Source organism: Mauremys reevesii, linkage group 1, assembly GCF_016161935.1.
Source record: "Mauremys reevesii isolate NIE-2019 linkage group 1, ASM1616193v1, whole genome shotgun sequence".
Classification (NCBI taxonomy): Eukaryota; Metazoa; Chordata; order Testudines; family Geoemydidae; genus Mauremys; species Mauremys reevesii.
The window spans coordinates 7393064-7407576 of record NC_052623.1 but is presented as its reverse complement, the minus strand read 5'-3'; the positions used below and the strand labels follow the sequence as shown (position 1 = coordinate 7407576).

Sequence of the window (14513 nt, the reverse complement as noted above, 5' to 3'; positions counted from 1 at the left end):
AATCTGAGCCCCTGGTATCGGCAAATTATTTCTTCACTCCCAGGGGAAGCTCTCAAGCTGTAGTTCTCCAGGGTCTATTTTCTCCTTCTCCCGTTGCTCACGGAGATGGGGGAATTGTCTGGGAGTCCTGCCAACCTGACAGTCTGCAGGGACTGTACAACGAAATCATAAAGGTCACTGTCCAGCATAGACAGTTTCAGACATGCGAGATTCGTATGCTGATTCCCAGGGATCTATGTTACTGTCACAGTAAGGAGGTTTCCACTCTCTGTCGAGCAGGATTTTGGTGAGTAGATTTATTCTGCATTAAAGTTATAGTTAAGGGCACCAGAAGCGTTCCAGGGTTCAAGTCAAGAACCATCTGGGCAGGAATTCACCAGCACAAGCAGCTTGAAGTGTTTAGTATTGTCAGAAACACCAAGGGATTTTTCTGATATGCTTGGAACTACAAACATTTTGGAAATAGTTTAGACAAATATTTGTTTTTAAGATCAGTTCCTTGTCTCTTACTGTATCCTTCTATCTGTCTCAGTAGCTTCCTTTTTAGGGCTGTGTGGTTTTTCCTCTGGACATCCCACCTAACGCAGAGACAAAAGAAGTGTAATGTGGCCTTCTGGGTAGGGTGTATGTGCATATCTCAGATTGTAACATAACATGGGCCACACTGCCCCTGATTGATTCTGACACTTTCTCCTATCCAGACTGCTCCTCCTCCAGTGAGCAGGCCCACTACAATCTCGTGGAAACATCAGCAGTTGCCAGCACAGAAAAGCAGCCTCAAAAAAGTATGTCCGGGTTTCTAATGGGCTGCAGTAGGTTAAAGTTTTATATCTTTTTGAAGAAGAATCACTGACTCACAGAACTGGAAGGGACCTGGAGAGGTCATTTAGTCCAATCTCCTGCACTCATGTCAGGACCAGCAACATTTAGACCATCCCTGACAGGTCCTTGTCTAACCTGCTGTCATAAACAGATAGTTAAGGGTTAATGTCTCTTTTACCTGTAAAGGGTTAAGAAGCTCAGTAAACCTGGCTGACACCTGACCAGAGGACCAATGAAGGGACAAGATACTTTCAAATCTTGTTGGAGGGAAGTTTTTGTTTGTGTTCTTTGTTTGGGGGTTGTTCGCTCTTGGGACATGAGAGGGACCAGACGTCCATCCAGGCTCTCCAAATCTTTCTGAATCAGTCTCATGTTTCAAATTTGTAAGTACCTAGTCAAGAAGGCGTGTTAGTCTTCTGTTTGTTTTCTCAACCTGTAAATGTTTCTTTTGCTGAAAGGATTTTTACCTCTGTTTGCTGTAACTTTGAACCTGAGGCTAGGGGGGATTTCTCTGGCTATATGATTTAAATACCCTGTAAAGCATTTCCCATCCTGATTTTACAGAGATAATTTTTACCTTTTCTTTTTCTTTAATTAAAAGCTTTCTTTTTAAGAACCTGATTGATTTTCTTTGTTTTAAGATACAAGGAATTGGGTCTGGACTCACCAGGAGTTGGTGGGGGGAAAAAGGAGGGGGGATAGTTAATTCCTCTTTGTTTTAAGATCCAAGAAGTTTGGATCTGTGTAAAGCCTCTCAAGGCAACCCAGGGATGGGAAAGTTTGGGGGGAAAGGTGGGGAAATGGTTTATTTCCCCTTGTGATAAGACCCAAGGGGTTTGGGTCTTGGGTTCCCCAGGGAAGGATTGGGGGGAATGGAAAGTGTACCAAAACACTATATTTTTGGTTGGTGGCAGCGCTATCAGATCTAAGCTAGGAATTAAGTTTAGAAGGGTACATGCAGATCCCCACCTTTTGGACGCTAAAGTTCAGAGTAGGGAGGAAACCTTGACGCCTGCTCTTAAAAATCTCTAATGATGGAGATTCCACAACCTCCCTAGGCAATTTATCCCAGTGCTTAACCACCCTGACAGTTAGGAACTTTTTTCCTAATGTCCAACCTAAACTTCCCTTGCTGTAATCTAAGCCCATTGCTTCTTGTCCTATCCTCAGAGGTTACAGAGAATAATTTTTCTCCCTACTCCTCGTAACAACCCATTAGGTATTTGAAAACTGTTATCATGTCCCCTCTCAATCTTCTCTTCTCCAGACTAAACAAACCCAGTTCTTTCAATCTTCCCTCAGAGGTAACATTTTCTAGACCTTTAATAATTTTTGTTGCTCTTCTCTGGATGCTTTCCAATTTGTCCACATCTTTCCTGAAATGTGGCGCCCACAACTGGACACAATACTCCAGGCAAGGCCTAATCAGCATGGAGTAGAGTGGAAGAATGGTGCTTGCTTTTCTTGCCACAGTGTTATACTGTTGACTCATATTTAGCTTGTGGTCCACTATGACCCCTAGATCCCTCTCCGCAGTGCTCCTTCCTAGGCAGTCATTGCCCATTCTGTATGTGTATTCACACAATTATTCACACTGGCTCCTAGTCTCAGCATCCTCTCTCCCTCCCACCAAGTTTTTTCCCTTTCTCATACACTGCACAGACTGAGCTGCTGCTGGGGTCCCCTTCACCCCTGCAGATGAAGTTCAGGGTGATCTCCCGCTTTTCCCTGGTGCAGGCAGACACTGTGTTTCACCAGTGGAAAGACAGGTCATAAAAGATGTCATTGGAAAAGTTAAGATTTTCTGAATATGATTATCCTATCTGTATGCATGTATCATTTTTGTATCTGAAGTTATGAATCTTGATTATGTATTCATATTTCAAATGTAGTTACACCTCGGTAACGCCCATTAGGCAAGATAATTTAGTCTCGATAGCTGCTTGGGAAGGGCCTATTCGGGGCAATGAGCCATTAGGGAAAATAAAACTTGTTTTATATTTTAATCGAAACCCAGGGTGCCTTTAGGTGAAGTGTCTGGGGCCCAAATCTTAGCTTGGTTACCACAAGTGTGCATTGTCCTCCCCACGCTGAAGGAGGGGCGAACTGGGTAACAAATCCATACTGGTCAGAGTCTGGCCCAGGGCAGGACAGTACAGCTCTGGGGTTCTAGCCTGGGGAACTGGTGGTTATTTTGGCTGTAGCCTCTCTATTGTTGGTTCATGCCGTGGCTGATCAGGGAGCCTTCATACAATTGCAGCTGGGTGTGTCCCTGCCTGGGGGAATGTTGGTGGAGGTGCAGGACTGGGAGGGGGTCTGCAGCTTGTCCCAGTAACACACTGAGAGAGGGAGCCCCAGCTGGTGAGTCAGAGGGCTCAGAGGTACCCTGGTTCCAGGTGGCTCCTTGAGGGAAACACATCACACTTTGTTCCTCAGCTGCTTCATTCTACCATCATATTCTGATCCCCTGTGCATACTCTCGTTCCCCAGCCTAGGCTGCCCCCATTCCAGCTCAAGAGCTGCTATCCTGCTGCCCATTCACCTGGCATGGTTAGCTCCCTCTGAGGATTCCTGTGGACTTGATTATGACCTAAATAATGTGGTGCCATCTGTAACTTTTGCTATCTAATTGTTCAACCCCCTTTCTAGATTGTATTAACTATAAAATATTTACCAAGCTATTGATTATTAATTGTGTAACCCCCTTCCTGTACTTCTTTCCCTTTAGCATTTCTAAGCCTGATCGACACCTCAACCACCTCATGGAAGTTTTCAACCTTACCTCCTCTGACCCTTCAACATTCATCCTAATGGGCATCCCTGGACTGGAACCTGCCCATGTCTGGATTTCCATCCCTTTCACAATGTTCTACGTTATCAGCCTGTTGGGAAATGTCATGCTTCTCTTTGTTGTAGGCAAAGAGCAGACCCTGCACAAGCCAATGTACCTGTTGCTCTGCATGCTGGCACTTGTAGAAATCGGAACGTCAACCTCCATTGTGCCAAAGGCACTGTGTATATTTTGGTTCAATTTTAAAGGCATTACAGTGAGTGGCTGCCTCACCCAGATGTTCTTCCTTCATGCGGGAACTATGATGCACTCAGCCGTCCTCGTGACAATGGCCTTTGACCGTTACATTGCCATATGTAACCCTCTGAGATATGCCACCATCCTCACCAATGCACGAATAGCTAAGCTAGGGCTAGTGGGTTTGATAAGATCTGTTCTCTTCATTCTGCCCATGCCTCTGCTCCTGAGCAGGCAGCCGTTCTGTGCCAACCGCATTATCCCTCACACTTACTGTAACCATATGGCTGTGGCAAAGATGTCGTGTGGAGACATCACAGTCAACAGGATATACGGCTTGGTGACAGCATTTGTAGTTATGGGGTTAGACCTGATGCTCATTGCACTGTCTTACAGTCTGATTCTCAGATCTGTCCTCAGAATCTCCTCCAAGAAAGCCTACCAGAAAGCCCTCAACACCTGCACAGCCCACCTCATTGTGATGCTGATTTCTTATCCTACAGGCCTCCTGTCCACTCTGACATACCGACTTGGTGAAGGCATCGCCCCCCACGTCCACATCATCTTGGCCAACCTCTATCTCCTCATCCCCCCCATGATCAACCCTATCGTTTATGGGGTCAAAAACAAAGAGCTTCGTGACAAAGTGGGCAAATACACCTTCAAAATGTGCTCACATTGATCCACAGACTTGAAATCTGTGTGAAAAGAAGGGGAAAGCTATCTCCTCGATAATCAAGGGTGCTTTGTCCGAGATTGGCTGAGCTCAGCATTGTGGAAGTTCAAAGCCTAAGAAACTCCATCACCAGGAATTGCGCTCTCAGTTGATGAATTCCTTCCCTCACCATCACCCAACCTCTTTCAATGTCACCCATCAGCCCCCACATCCAAACACTGTCACTCAGCCTTTCTGTCACTTCCAGACCACCAGAAGATACTGCAGTTTACTTAAACGAGGCGGCTTTCCATAAGAACCAGCTGCGGTGGGGTTACAAGGACTCTACTACATGGGAGAGTGGAGGGGTGTCCTTAAGCTCAGGTGAACCTCTGGGTAAAGGGACTGGGAGTGGGGACTCAGACCCTTTCACTAACCGATTCCCCTGGGGTAGTGCAGAAGCCAAGAAAGTTCCCCACAATAGTTCACCACTTTTCTTAGGGAAGGGGGACAAACTGAAGGGCTCAATTTCAATGAGAGGTGTAACTTGTGACATCTTGATATAAATGATAAAATCTGATGTGTGTAACTTTGGGGAGTGCATTTTCTGCGTAAGGTGAATGTAACATCGCTGCACAAGACGGTTTCCCAGAGGCTGGTATTGTGTACAATCTTTTCCTTGTACTATTTTATTATGAGGCTGGAGGAGTAATTCTGACACTATTTATTTGGCCTTTTGAAAATATTGAATAACAAATGAAAGCTTGGTGAAGCAATTGAGTACAAAATTGATTACCAACCAGTATGAAGCACTTCTTCCTCTCAGATTATGGTATTTAAACACAAGGAAGGAACCCCTAGAAATAATTCTCCTGAGCAAAAATGCCAATAAAGTTTCAGAGCCTTCAGTATTAAAGAAATTAATGGAAATTTTTAGTTTTGTTTTTCTCATTGTGCTCCAAAGAAAGAGTCTGGGAATAATAAATGCTGTTTCAAAATGCTGGAATCCAAAGACCCAGACCCGTACAAAGCAGCAGGATTACTTCCCAAAGCTGCTGAACTTGTAGCTACATTTCAAATTGAGTTCACAGATGTAAAATGCTCAGCAAGGAAATTATTGGGAAAACAGGGCAGACAAATCACATCTGAAGAGAAGTGCTTGAGAAAGGCAAAATGGCTGGGGAGCAGCTCATTTTGTGGCAGACCAGGGAGGAGAGCAGACCTGCTACCGGCAGCTCCAGGGGAGATGAGCTGAGGAAAAGTAGAATCTGCCTTGGAACAACTGCCCAAAGGTCCCTCCGTGAGGGAAGGGAGGGCCTGCTGCAGGGACAGACTAAGAGGGAAGCCTTCATCTCTCATATGGACGCTGGACTTGACTGGTTATTTTTTTGGCTGTTTGGACTGAACTTGCCCTAGGAGGTTGGGTCATACCCCAGAAGGAGGCAGTTGTTGCCCAAGAGGAAGGGAGAACGACCTCACTACATGCAGCCACCAGAAGGTGCCATGGGGTGAGGAAACAGCCTTCGCGCTGCCTTTCCCCAGACAGAGACACTGGGACATGTATTGGGAGGTGGTAGGAAGTGGCCCAGGGATGGACACCTTACATAGGCAGTGGGTATAATTAGCCTAAACTTCCCTGCGGTGCAGCTGCCGACCCACTGCCATTGAGAGAGGGGAAGCCATAACCCAAACATGCTCCACTTATTCCTGTCCCTGATCGGCCCCTCCACCGAGGCCCCTGCTGCTACTCAATGAATCATTCCTTTCCTCCCACAAGAGGATCCCAGAGCCCAGTACTTGCCAAGTCTCTCCCTCCTTCACCCTGTTTCCCCAGTTGCCATTGCGTTCGCTGAATCCCAATTCCCTCCTCCTCATCTCTACCCCCTCCTATGTGCCCCCCACCCACCCACCCACAGATCATTGACTTTCTCCTCTCCTCTCCTCCACCTGCTTCTCCACTGTCCCTCACTGAGTCCTTCCACTCCTCCACCTCCCTCCCTGCCACTCCTTGAGTCCTTCCACTCCTCCACCTCCCTGCCCACCACTCTCTGAGTCCTTCCACTCCTCCACCTCCGTGCCTGCCACTCCTTGAGTCCTTCCACTCCTCCACCTCTCTCCCTTCCACTCCTTGAGTCCTTCCACTCCTCCACCTCCCTGCCCACCACTCGCTGTGTCCTTCCACTCCTCCACCTCCCTCCCTGCCACTCTCTGAGTCCTTCCACTCCTCTACCTCCGTACCTGCCACTCTCTGAGTCCTTCCACTCCTCCACCTCCCTGCCCTCCACTCGCTGTGTCCTTCCACTCCTCCACCTCCCTCCCTGCCACTCTCTGAGTCCTTCCACTCCTCCACCTCCCTGCCCTCCACTCTCTGAGTCCCTCCTATCCTCCACCCTTCTGTTCCTCCCCACCCACCATGGCACTCAGTGAGCTCAACACCTCTCTCCCCTCCACCAACATAGGTGAGAAGCTACTACCTCCAGCTGCAAAGGATAAGTGTGCAGTGACGATAAAAGAGAAAGCAGCTTCACAGCTAGAGGTGATCCCACTTTCTAATGACACAGTTACCCGCTGTATTGTGGAGATGGCCACTGATATAAAAGAGCAGTTCCTAGAAAGTTTTTGTCAGAGCCTATATTATTCAATTAAAATAGATGAGTCTAGTAACACAGTAGAACCTCAGATTAATGAACACCAGAGTTACAAACTGACCAGTCAATCATACACCTCATTTAGAACCAGAAGTACATAAACAGGCAACAGCAGAGACAAAAAACAAACAAACAATAAGTACAGTCCTGCATTAAAAAAGGTAAACTACAAAAATAAAAGGGGAAAAAAAGCATTTTTCTTCTGCATAGTAAAGTTTCAAAGCTGTATTAATTAAATGTTTAGTTCTGAACTTTTGAAAAAACAGCCATAAAAATGTGTTCAGAATTATGAACCTCCATTCCCAGGGTATTCATAAACTGGAGGTTCTACTGTATCTCAAATGTTGCACACGTGATGGTGTATATTCATTTTGCTACAGCAATAGAACTAAAAGAGGAATTTCTTTTTTTCCAACCACTATTAACACAAGCAAATGATGAAGAGCTTGGTAAACTATGAGATAATTTTGTTCAAGCACAGGCCTGGACTGGGGACATTGTTTTGGAATTTGCAGCAATGGGGAGCACAGTCTGTGATAGGATGGCATAGCAGCCTTGTGACAAGAGTACAAGAAATGGCTCCCTCAGCAGCCTGGAATCATCATAGTATGATCCACAGACAGGCATTGGCTGCTAAGAAGATGCCCGGACTTGTGCTTTACAAGCACATGGACTTAGGGTATAAAACAGAACAAAGCAGGCCCATTCTTTACCTTTCTCCTGTCCCCATCTGTGCTGCAAGCAACAAAGACACTAGGAAGAAGACTGAAGACTCCAACAGAGGAGACTGGCCTAGATTTAAGGGGAAAATCTGTGCAATATCAAGTGGGGTGAGAAAAACTGCTTAGTCTAGGTGTTGCCCTTGAGAGTTTCGACGGTGTGCTCATATATTTATTTCTTTTGGTACTTAACTCTGACTTTTTGCCTATCACTTATAGTCACTTAAAATCAATCTTCTGTAGTAAATAAATTTGTTTAATTGTTTATCCTTACCAGTGTGTTTGTATGAAGTGTGCGGCAAAGCTGCACAGGTTTGCAAGGCTGGTGTATATTCACTTTGCACTGATGATGTGGTGAAACAATTAATACATGTGCATTGCTTATCTTAAGAGGGGCAAGACAATATATCCCTGAGGTGCAGTGCTGGGAGCTGGGGGGATTTGACCCTGGTTCATTTCTCGTTGTGATTCATGAGAGGCTCTGGGAGTATTCATGTAATCTAGCTGGGTATGGGGCTCCATATTCTGTTGTGCTGAGCAGGGGTGGCTCTAGAAATTACGCCGCCCCATGCAGGGCGGCGCACTCGCCGCCCTTCCCCGGTCCCACGGCCGAGGCAGAAGTGTCTGCGGCGGGTGCGCTGGTTCCGCGGCTCCGGTGGAGCATCCGCAGGCATGCCTGCGGGAGCTCCGTCCGAGCCGCGGGACCAGCGCACCCGCCGCAGTCATGCCTGCGGGAGCTCAAGCGGAGCCGCGGGAAGAGGGGACCCTCCGCAGTCATGCCTGCGGCAGGTCCGCTCGTCCCGGGGCTCCAGTGGACCTCCCGCAGGCATGACTGTGGAAGGTCCGCCGGAGCCAAATACCGCCCTGCCGGGACAATGCTGCCCCATGCGCCTGCTTGGCGCACTGGGGTCTGGAGCCGGCCCTGGTGCTGAGTGATCACAGCTCCTGGAGGAGTTTCCTGCTGCTCACTGTCAAGGCATTGTGAGAGACAGCCCCAAGAATGAAGAGAGTTCAGGGGGCACAGCAGTCCCTCAGTTCCAGGCTTCACCCCATGGAATACATGACAATAAGGTAAGAATGACAGTATGTAACTTCTTTGTATCAAGGTATAAAGATGTATCTCAAAAGGAGTACCTTGGGCCAGCCTAGGGGGATGTGGAAAGTCCCATCACTGACCAAGTTGCATTCATTGTCATGGGCATACATTGGTATTCTCGTAGAGTCTACCAGGTGCTACTTTGCTTTGTCAACAATAAACCTGCCTGGGTGGCTTCATATCTTAACAGATATTGTGGTCATTTGGTGGATCGCTCAAGGTCTGCTCTGCCAATAGGAAGAAGACTGAAGACTCCAACAGAGGAGACTGGCCTAGATTTAAGGGGAAAATCTGCAGTGAGCTATTACAGCACACAGGGAGAACACATCGTGACAAATTTCCTCCTCTGCCTTGGTGGGTCCTGCACTTTTTGGCAGATTTGCTCGCCTCAGAGGTTCACGGCAGCCCTCAGTTTGGCCACTTTTGCTACTGGCTCAAACCTGCCGTTCGCTCAGCTAACCTCATCACTGGCCAGCATGGGGGAAAGGAAGGAGAACAATCCTTGTAGTCTCTTTTGTACCATGTGGTGGGTTGGGGACAGGCCAGAGATCTTCCTCTCTTATATGACTCACAGTCCAGGTCAACCCCTCTTGTGTCAAATAGGGAGTTGGGGGGATGGGCGGAACCGGGCCCGCCCTTTACTCCGGGTTCCAGCCCAGGGCCCTGTGGATTGCAGCTGTCTAGAGTGCCTCCTGGAACAGCTGCATGACAGCTACAACTCCCTGAGCCACTTCCCCATGATCTTGCCCCAGCATCTTCTTTATCCTCAGCGCAAGACCTTCTTCCTGATGCCTGATAATGCTTGTACTCCCCAGTCCTCTAGCAGCACATCCTCTCACTCCCAGCTCCTTACAGGCCCCCTCACTAAGCAAAGTGAGGTCCTTTTAAAACCAGGTGCCCTGATTAGCCTCCCTGTCTTACTTGATTCTCCATATAATAGCCCAAGTTGGCCAGTACTAAAAGCTTCAGAAAATTAAAAATTGACAGTGAATTTTAAAGAAATTAATAAAGCTACCCCTGCCTTGGCACTAATGCTAGCAAATCTGCCTCAAGTAATATGCAGTAAATAAAATAACAAACCAAAAATAAAGTGGGTACCTAAAAAACTCCAAAGAGAAAAGATCATTAACCTGTGTCACTCTATGGCCCACCAAAGAAAAATGATCTTTTAAAGGCAAAACAAATTAACATAGGGCCTAAAGTGCACACATTTAAAAAAAAAACTGCATAAGATGTGCAGCAAATAAAAACAAACCACCAAATTCAAAACCCTTGTTGCACCAAAAAATTGTAGGGCCAAATAGTAAAATACAAGTTAATTATATTAATAATTTGCCTCCCCCCCCATCGAATCAGTATTTATTACTAATAATAAATTCTTTTTCTAAATGGGTAAAGGCAATTCCAACCAGAAATCCTAGTGCGGAAACTACCACTAAGAAGTTGTGGGAAGTAGTGTTCAGTAAATATAAAACTCCAAAAGTAATTGATTCAGATAATGGACCACATTTAAAATATATATATATAAAGTTAAAAATGTATTGAAAGCATTATAAGTAAGGCAACAACTACATATCCCCTATCATCCTCAATCATCAAAAACAGTAAATAAATAAACCAAACTATTAAAAAAGCCCTATGCAAAGTTGTGAAAAAATCTGGCAAAAATTAAAACACTGCGTATATGGAAACAGATAATATATTTGTTTGATCGTGTTACACTTTAGAACATGATTTTTTTGTGATAATTTTAAATATGTTATTTTTAATGTTTTATAATTTACTGTTTTGAGCTACATGAGAATGTATATAGGTTTTTTTTGCCTTTTTAATGGCATTAGTTAGTTTAAACTTTATTTTTTTAAGTTTTATTGTTATTTTTTTTACCCATTGGGTAACTGGCACCTTTTTTGGGGGGATGGGGGTAGGTATAACAAAGCGTTTTACAGTTTTAAAGGCCTTTTGAAGAGAATTTGATAAGGTTGGTAGCCAGTACCTAATTGACTACTATTTTGGATGGCTGCCAACACCGTGCGGCGTTTTATTACTAGCCTTTACAGGTAAGTGGTAAGGTCTTTTGTGGGCCCCCACCTTCTGTACTCGAAGTGTCAGATTGGGGAAACAGCCTTGACAACATCTATTACTATTTCTCCTCTGAATTTCATCAGTCTGGCTGGGATAACATTAATACCTGTAGCCTTTCCATTCTTGAGTGATTTCACAGCTCTCTCCACTGCTTCACGCAGTATTGGAAAGTCATCCTCTTTGGTGAATCAGGCTACCAAGGACACTAGGATCTCCATTCGTCCGGTGGTTGAATATATTGGAGCAGTTGTTTGTCCACCTATTGATGATGTCCTTTGTAATTTTTCACAAACTAGGCTAGGCACTGCTTTTGGAGTGAAGGATTCCCACCATACGTTAAAGCTGTATAAGTTGGGGTGTCCTCGCTCATCACAAAAGAGAGCTCCTGGATACAGCTGAAGAACAACGACTGAGCTGGGGGAAGTGCTGGTCCCAGGTTAAAAGGATTTCTAGCTGGTGCTTGGAAACCTTGTGGACTGCTTCTATCACCAGCCATAGTGAGAAATTGCTTATTCATATCCAATGTATCTTGTATATTAGGCTCAGTTTCCAGTTTTGTTACTTGCTAGGTTATCAGTTTTGATTTGTTTGCTATCATTTTTAGTTAAACTTATTTTTACTTTATCTAAATCAGTGTGACTTTGAGTGAAGTGTCTGGGGAACATCTCAGCTTCGTTAACACAAGCTAGTGGCAAATCCTTCCAATATCAAGGGACAGGCAAACTCTATGTACAGATCCCTGTGCAGTGCAAGACAGTATAATGTTGGGTTTATACTCCAGTGGAGGGTGTGAACCTGGGGAGGTAGGAGATTGGCTGATGTCTGGTGTTTGTACTTTGGTGGCATATGTAAGCCCTCAGATAGCTCTGGTTGGGTGTTACAGGGCCTGAAGAGGCTGAATTAGCAGCAAAGGTTGCACACCCTTCAGCTTTCAATTGCTAGGCTGAACAGTCTGCAGTACTCAGTTTGCCGTGACAATCTGAGCCCTGGTTATTGGCAAATCATTTATTCACTCCCAGGGGAGGCTCTCATACTAACGTTCTCCAGGTCTATTTTCTGCTCGACCCACTGGTGATGGAGCTGAGGGAATTGCCTGGGAGTCCTGGCCAATCTGAGAGCCCACAGGGACCGTACAGGGGAATCATAAATGTGGCTGTCCAGTAAGGTGAGTATCAGACATGAGATTCAAACGCTGATTCTCAGGACTCTGCTTTTCTGTCGCCAGAAGGTGATTTCCTCTCTCTGATGAGCGGGACTGCGGTGAGTTGTCTGGTTCTACATTACAGTTAGTGCTATGGGCTCCAGGGTTCAAGTCAAGAACGATCTGGGAAGTAATTCACTAGCACAGTGACTTGAACTGTCTAGTATTGTCAGAAACACCAGTGGATTTACTTGGTACAATTGGAACTACACATGTATTGGAAATAGCTTAGACAAATATTTGTTTTTAAGAGCAGTTCCTTGTCTCATCCTGTGTCCTTCTAACTGTCTCAATAGCTTCCTTTGGAGGGGGGGGCTGTGTGGTTTTTCCAATTCAGCAACTTCACTGTACTATTAGGTAATACAGCCAAAGCCTTGGCAATGGGTATTTGTGTTACCAGAGAGTTCACAGCAAGAAAGGGCCACACACTGGCAAGTTTCTGCTCTGATATTCTGCCTGCACAGGGTCACTGCAAATTGGCACTGGCTTCGCTAAGAGGAAAATCAGGCCCCATGTGTTTTGCAATCCCCATCTTTCATGCCTGGTCTCAGAACGCCAAGTAAACTGTGGGTTTCCTTCAGACACTTTCAGCACCATGACAGAATAGCAGGATCCAAAGCCATGATTTTCACAGCTTGGCGCCAAACATTAAACACCAAGAGTGAATCTGGTCCCATTGAAATCAATGGCAAAAAGGTTCAAAGCAATCATGATAACATTTTTTTCAGGGAGGAGAAGGGTCTTCTCCCTCTGTCCCCTGGCATCTCTGGGTCTGGAGAGGACAAGAAGCACCAAAAGGCAGTACAAATAAAAACATATTTCTGGCATAGAGGAAACCAGGCAGTGTTGGAAATCTCACCAGGAGAAGTCCAGAAATGCACAGTGTGTGGGGGGGTGTCACACCTCCTCCATTGGCTCTGGGGTAATCAGTGACTGTCTCTCACCGGTGAGAAATCTCACAGAGTTGCAAATACCAACACACCTGTGCTACTGATCTTGGTGCACCCATACACAATGTGGGTGCCTTCGGGAATGGCAGAACAGGAACAACTCATAATGTGAGAAGTTTGCACATTATATAATGAGAGCAGGAAACTCTGGGACATATGAGGGCCTAGATATGCAGGAGCCACTGGCAGCTACCCAAAACTGTGGGTCACTGGGACACACACGTTAAACCCAGGATGTTCTGTGACCATTTGCTAGCCAGTCATTCACGGCCAGATTGTACATACATCCCACTGTGCAGAGATTTAATTTGGTCAAATCATTATTTTTCTCACCCAAAACGTTCATCCATGCAGTGTCTCATGGGATCCCTCAGCCTCCTGAAACAGACACCTGGGGTAACATTTCCAAGGCACCACAGTCACATGAGAATTCCTCTCCTTAGGGTAAGTTCAACAGAGTCATGACGAGTGAAAATGCTTCCTGTATGCTCAGGCACAAGCTTGCAGGCAAAATGTCTCGACTCCTAGGCAGAGGTCCGTACATTCCCAATGTCCTCTTGATCTTGTGTTAGGAGACACCAATCAGTATTTTATAGACTTTTCTCATGTCCCTTTTTATTCATATCCTTTGTAAAGTAACAATCCCAGCCTCTCAATCTCTCTCCCTATAAGAGTTTCCCCAGGCCCTTGATCATTCTTGTTGCACATGCCTGAACCCCTCTATTTCTGCAATATCCTGTGTGAAAAGGATCTCCTATACTACACAGAGGAGTTTAGAGGAGGGTGAAGCACTGACTGACTGATCTCATAGCATTGTATTTTCTGTATGATTCTCCATCCCACTCCTATTTGGAATTCAATGTCTCTGCTTAGTTTCTGTCCATGTGTGCATTTTGAGAATGGTTTTACAGAGCTGTGTACCATGAAGCCCAGGTCCCCGTCACACAGTAAAATTGAAACCTTGTGAAGTATTTGAGGAGTTCAAGCTTTTCCCTCGAATGGGCATACATGTTGCAATTTTTGACATTACAATACATTTGCTATCCTGCTGCCCATTCACCTGTTTTGGTTAGCTCCCTCTGGGGACTTCTCTGGATTTGATTATGACCTACACAATCTGGTGCCATCTGCAAATGTTGCCACTTCACTGCTCATCCTCTTTCTAGATAGTTAATAACTGTAAAACATTTACCATACCAATTCTTGTATAAAGTGCGTAACCCCCCCCCTCCTCGCTGTGCTTCTCTCCCTTCATAGGCACCTTGAGCATTTCTGAGTTAGATCGACACATTGACGACTTCATGGCAAC

General features: G+C 45.7%; 1 protein-coding gene across 1 annotated transcript; it reads left to right on the top strand.

Moving 5' to 3' along the window:
* Positions 1-3584: 3584 nt before the first annotated feature.
* Positions 3585-4532, top strand: LOC120394203 (putative olfactory receptor 52P1). The gene has a single exon (XM_039518438.1). The coding sequence runs from the start codon at positions 3585-3587 to the stop codon at positions 4530-4532; it is 948 nt and encodes a 315-aa protein (XP_039374372.1).
* The last annotated feature ends 9981 nt before the right edge of the window (positions 4533-14513 follow it).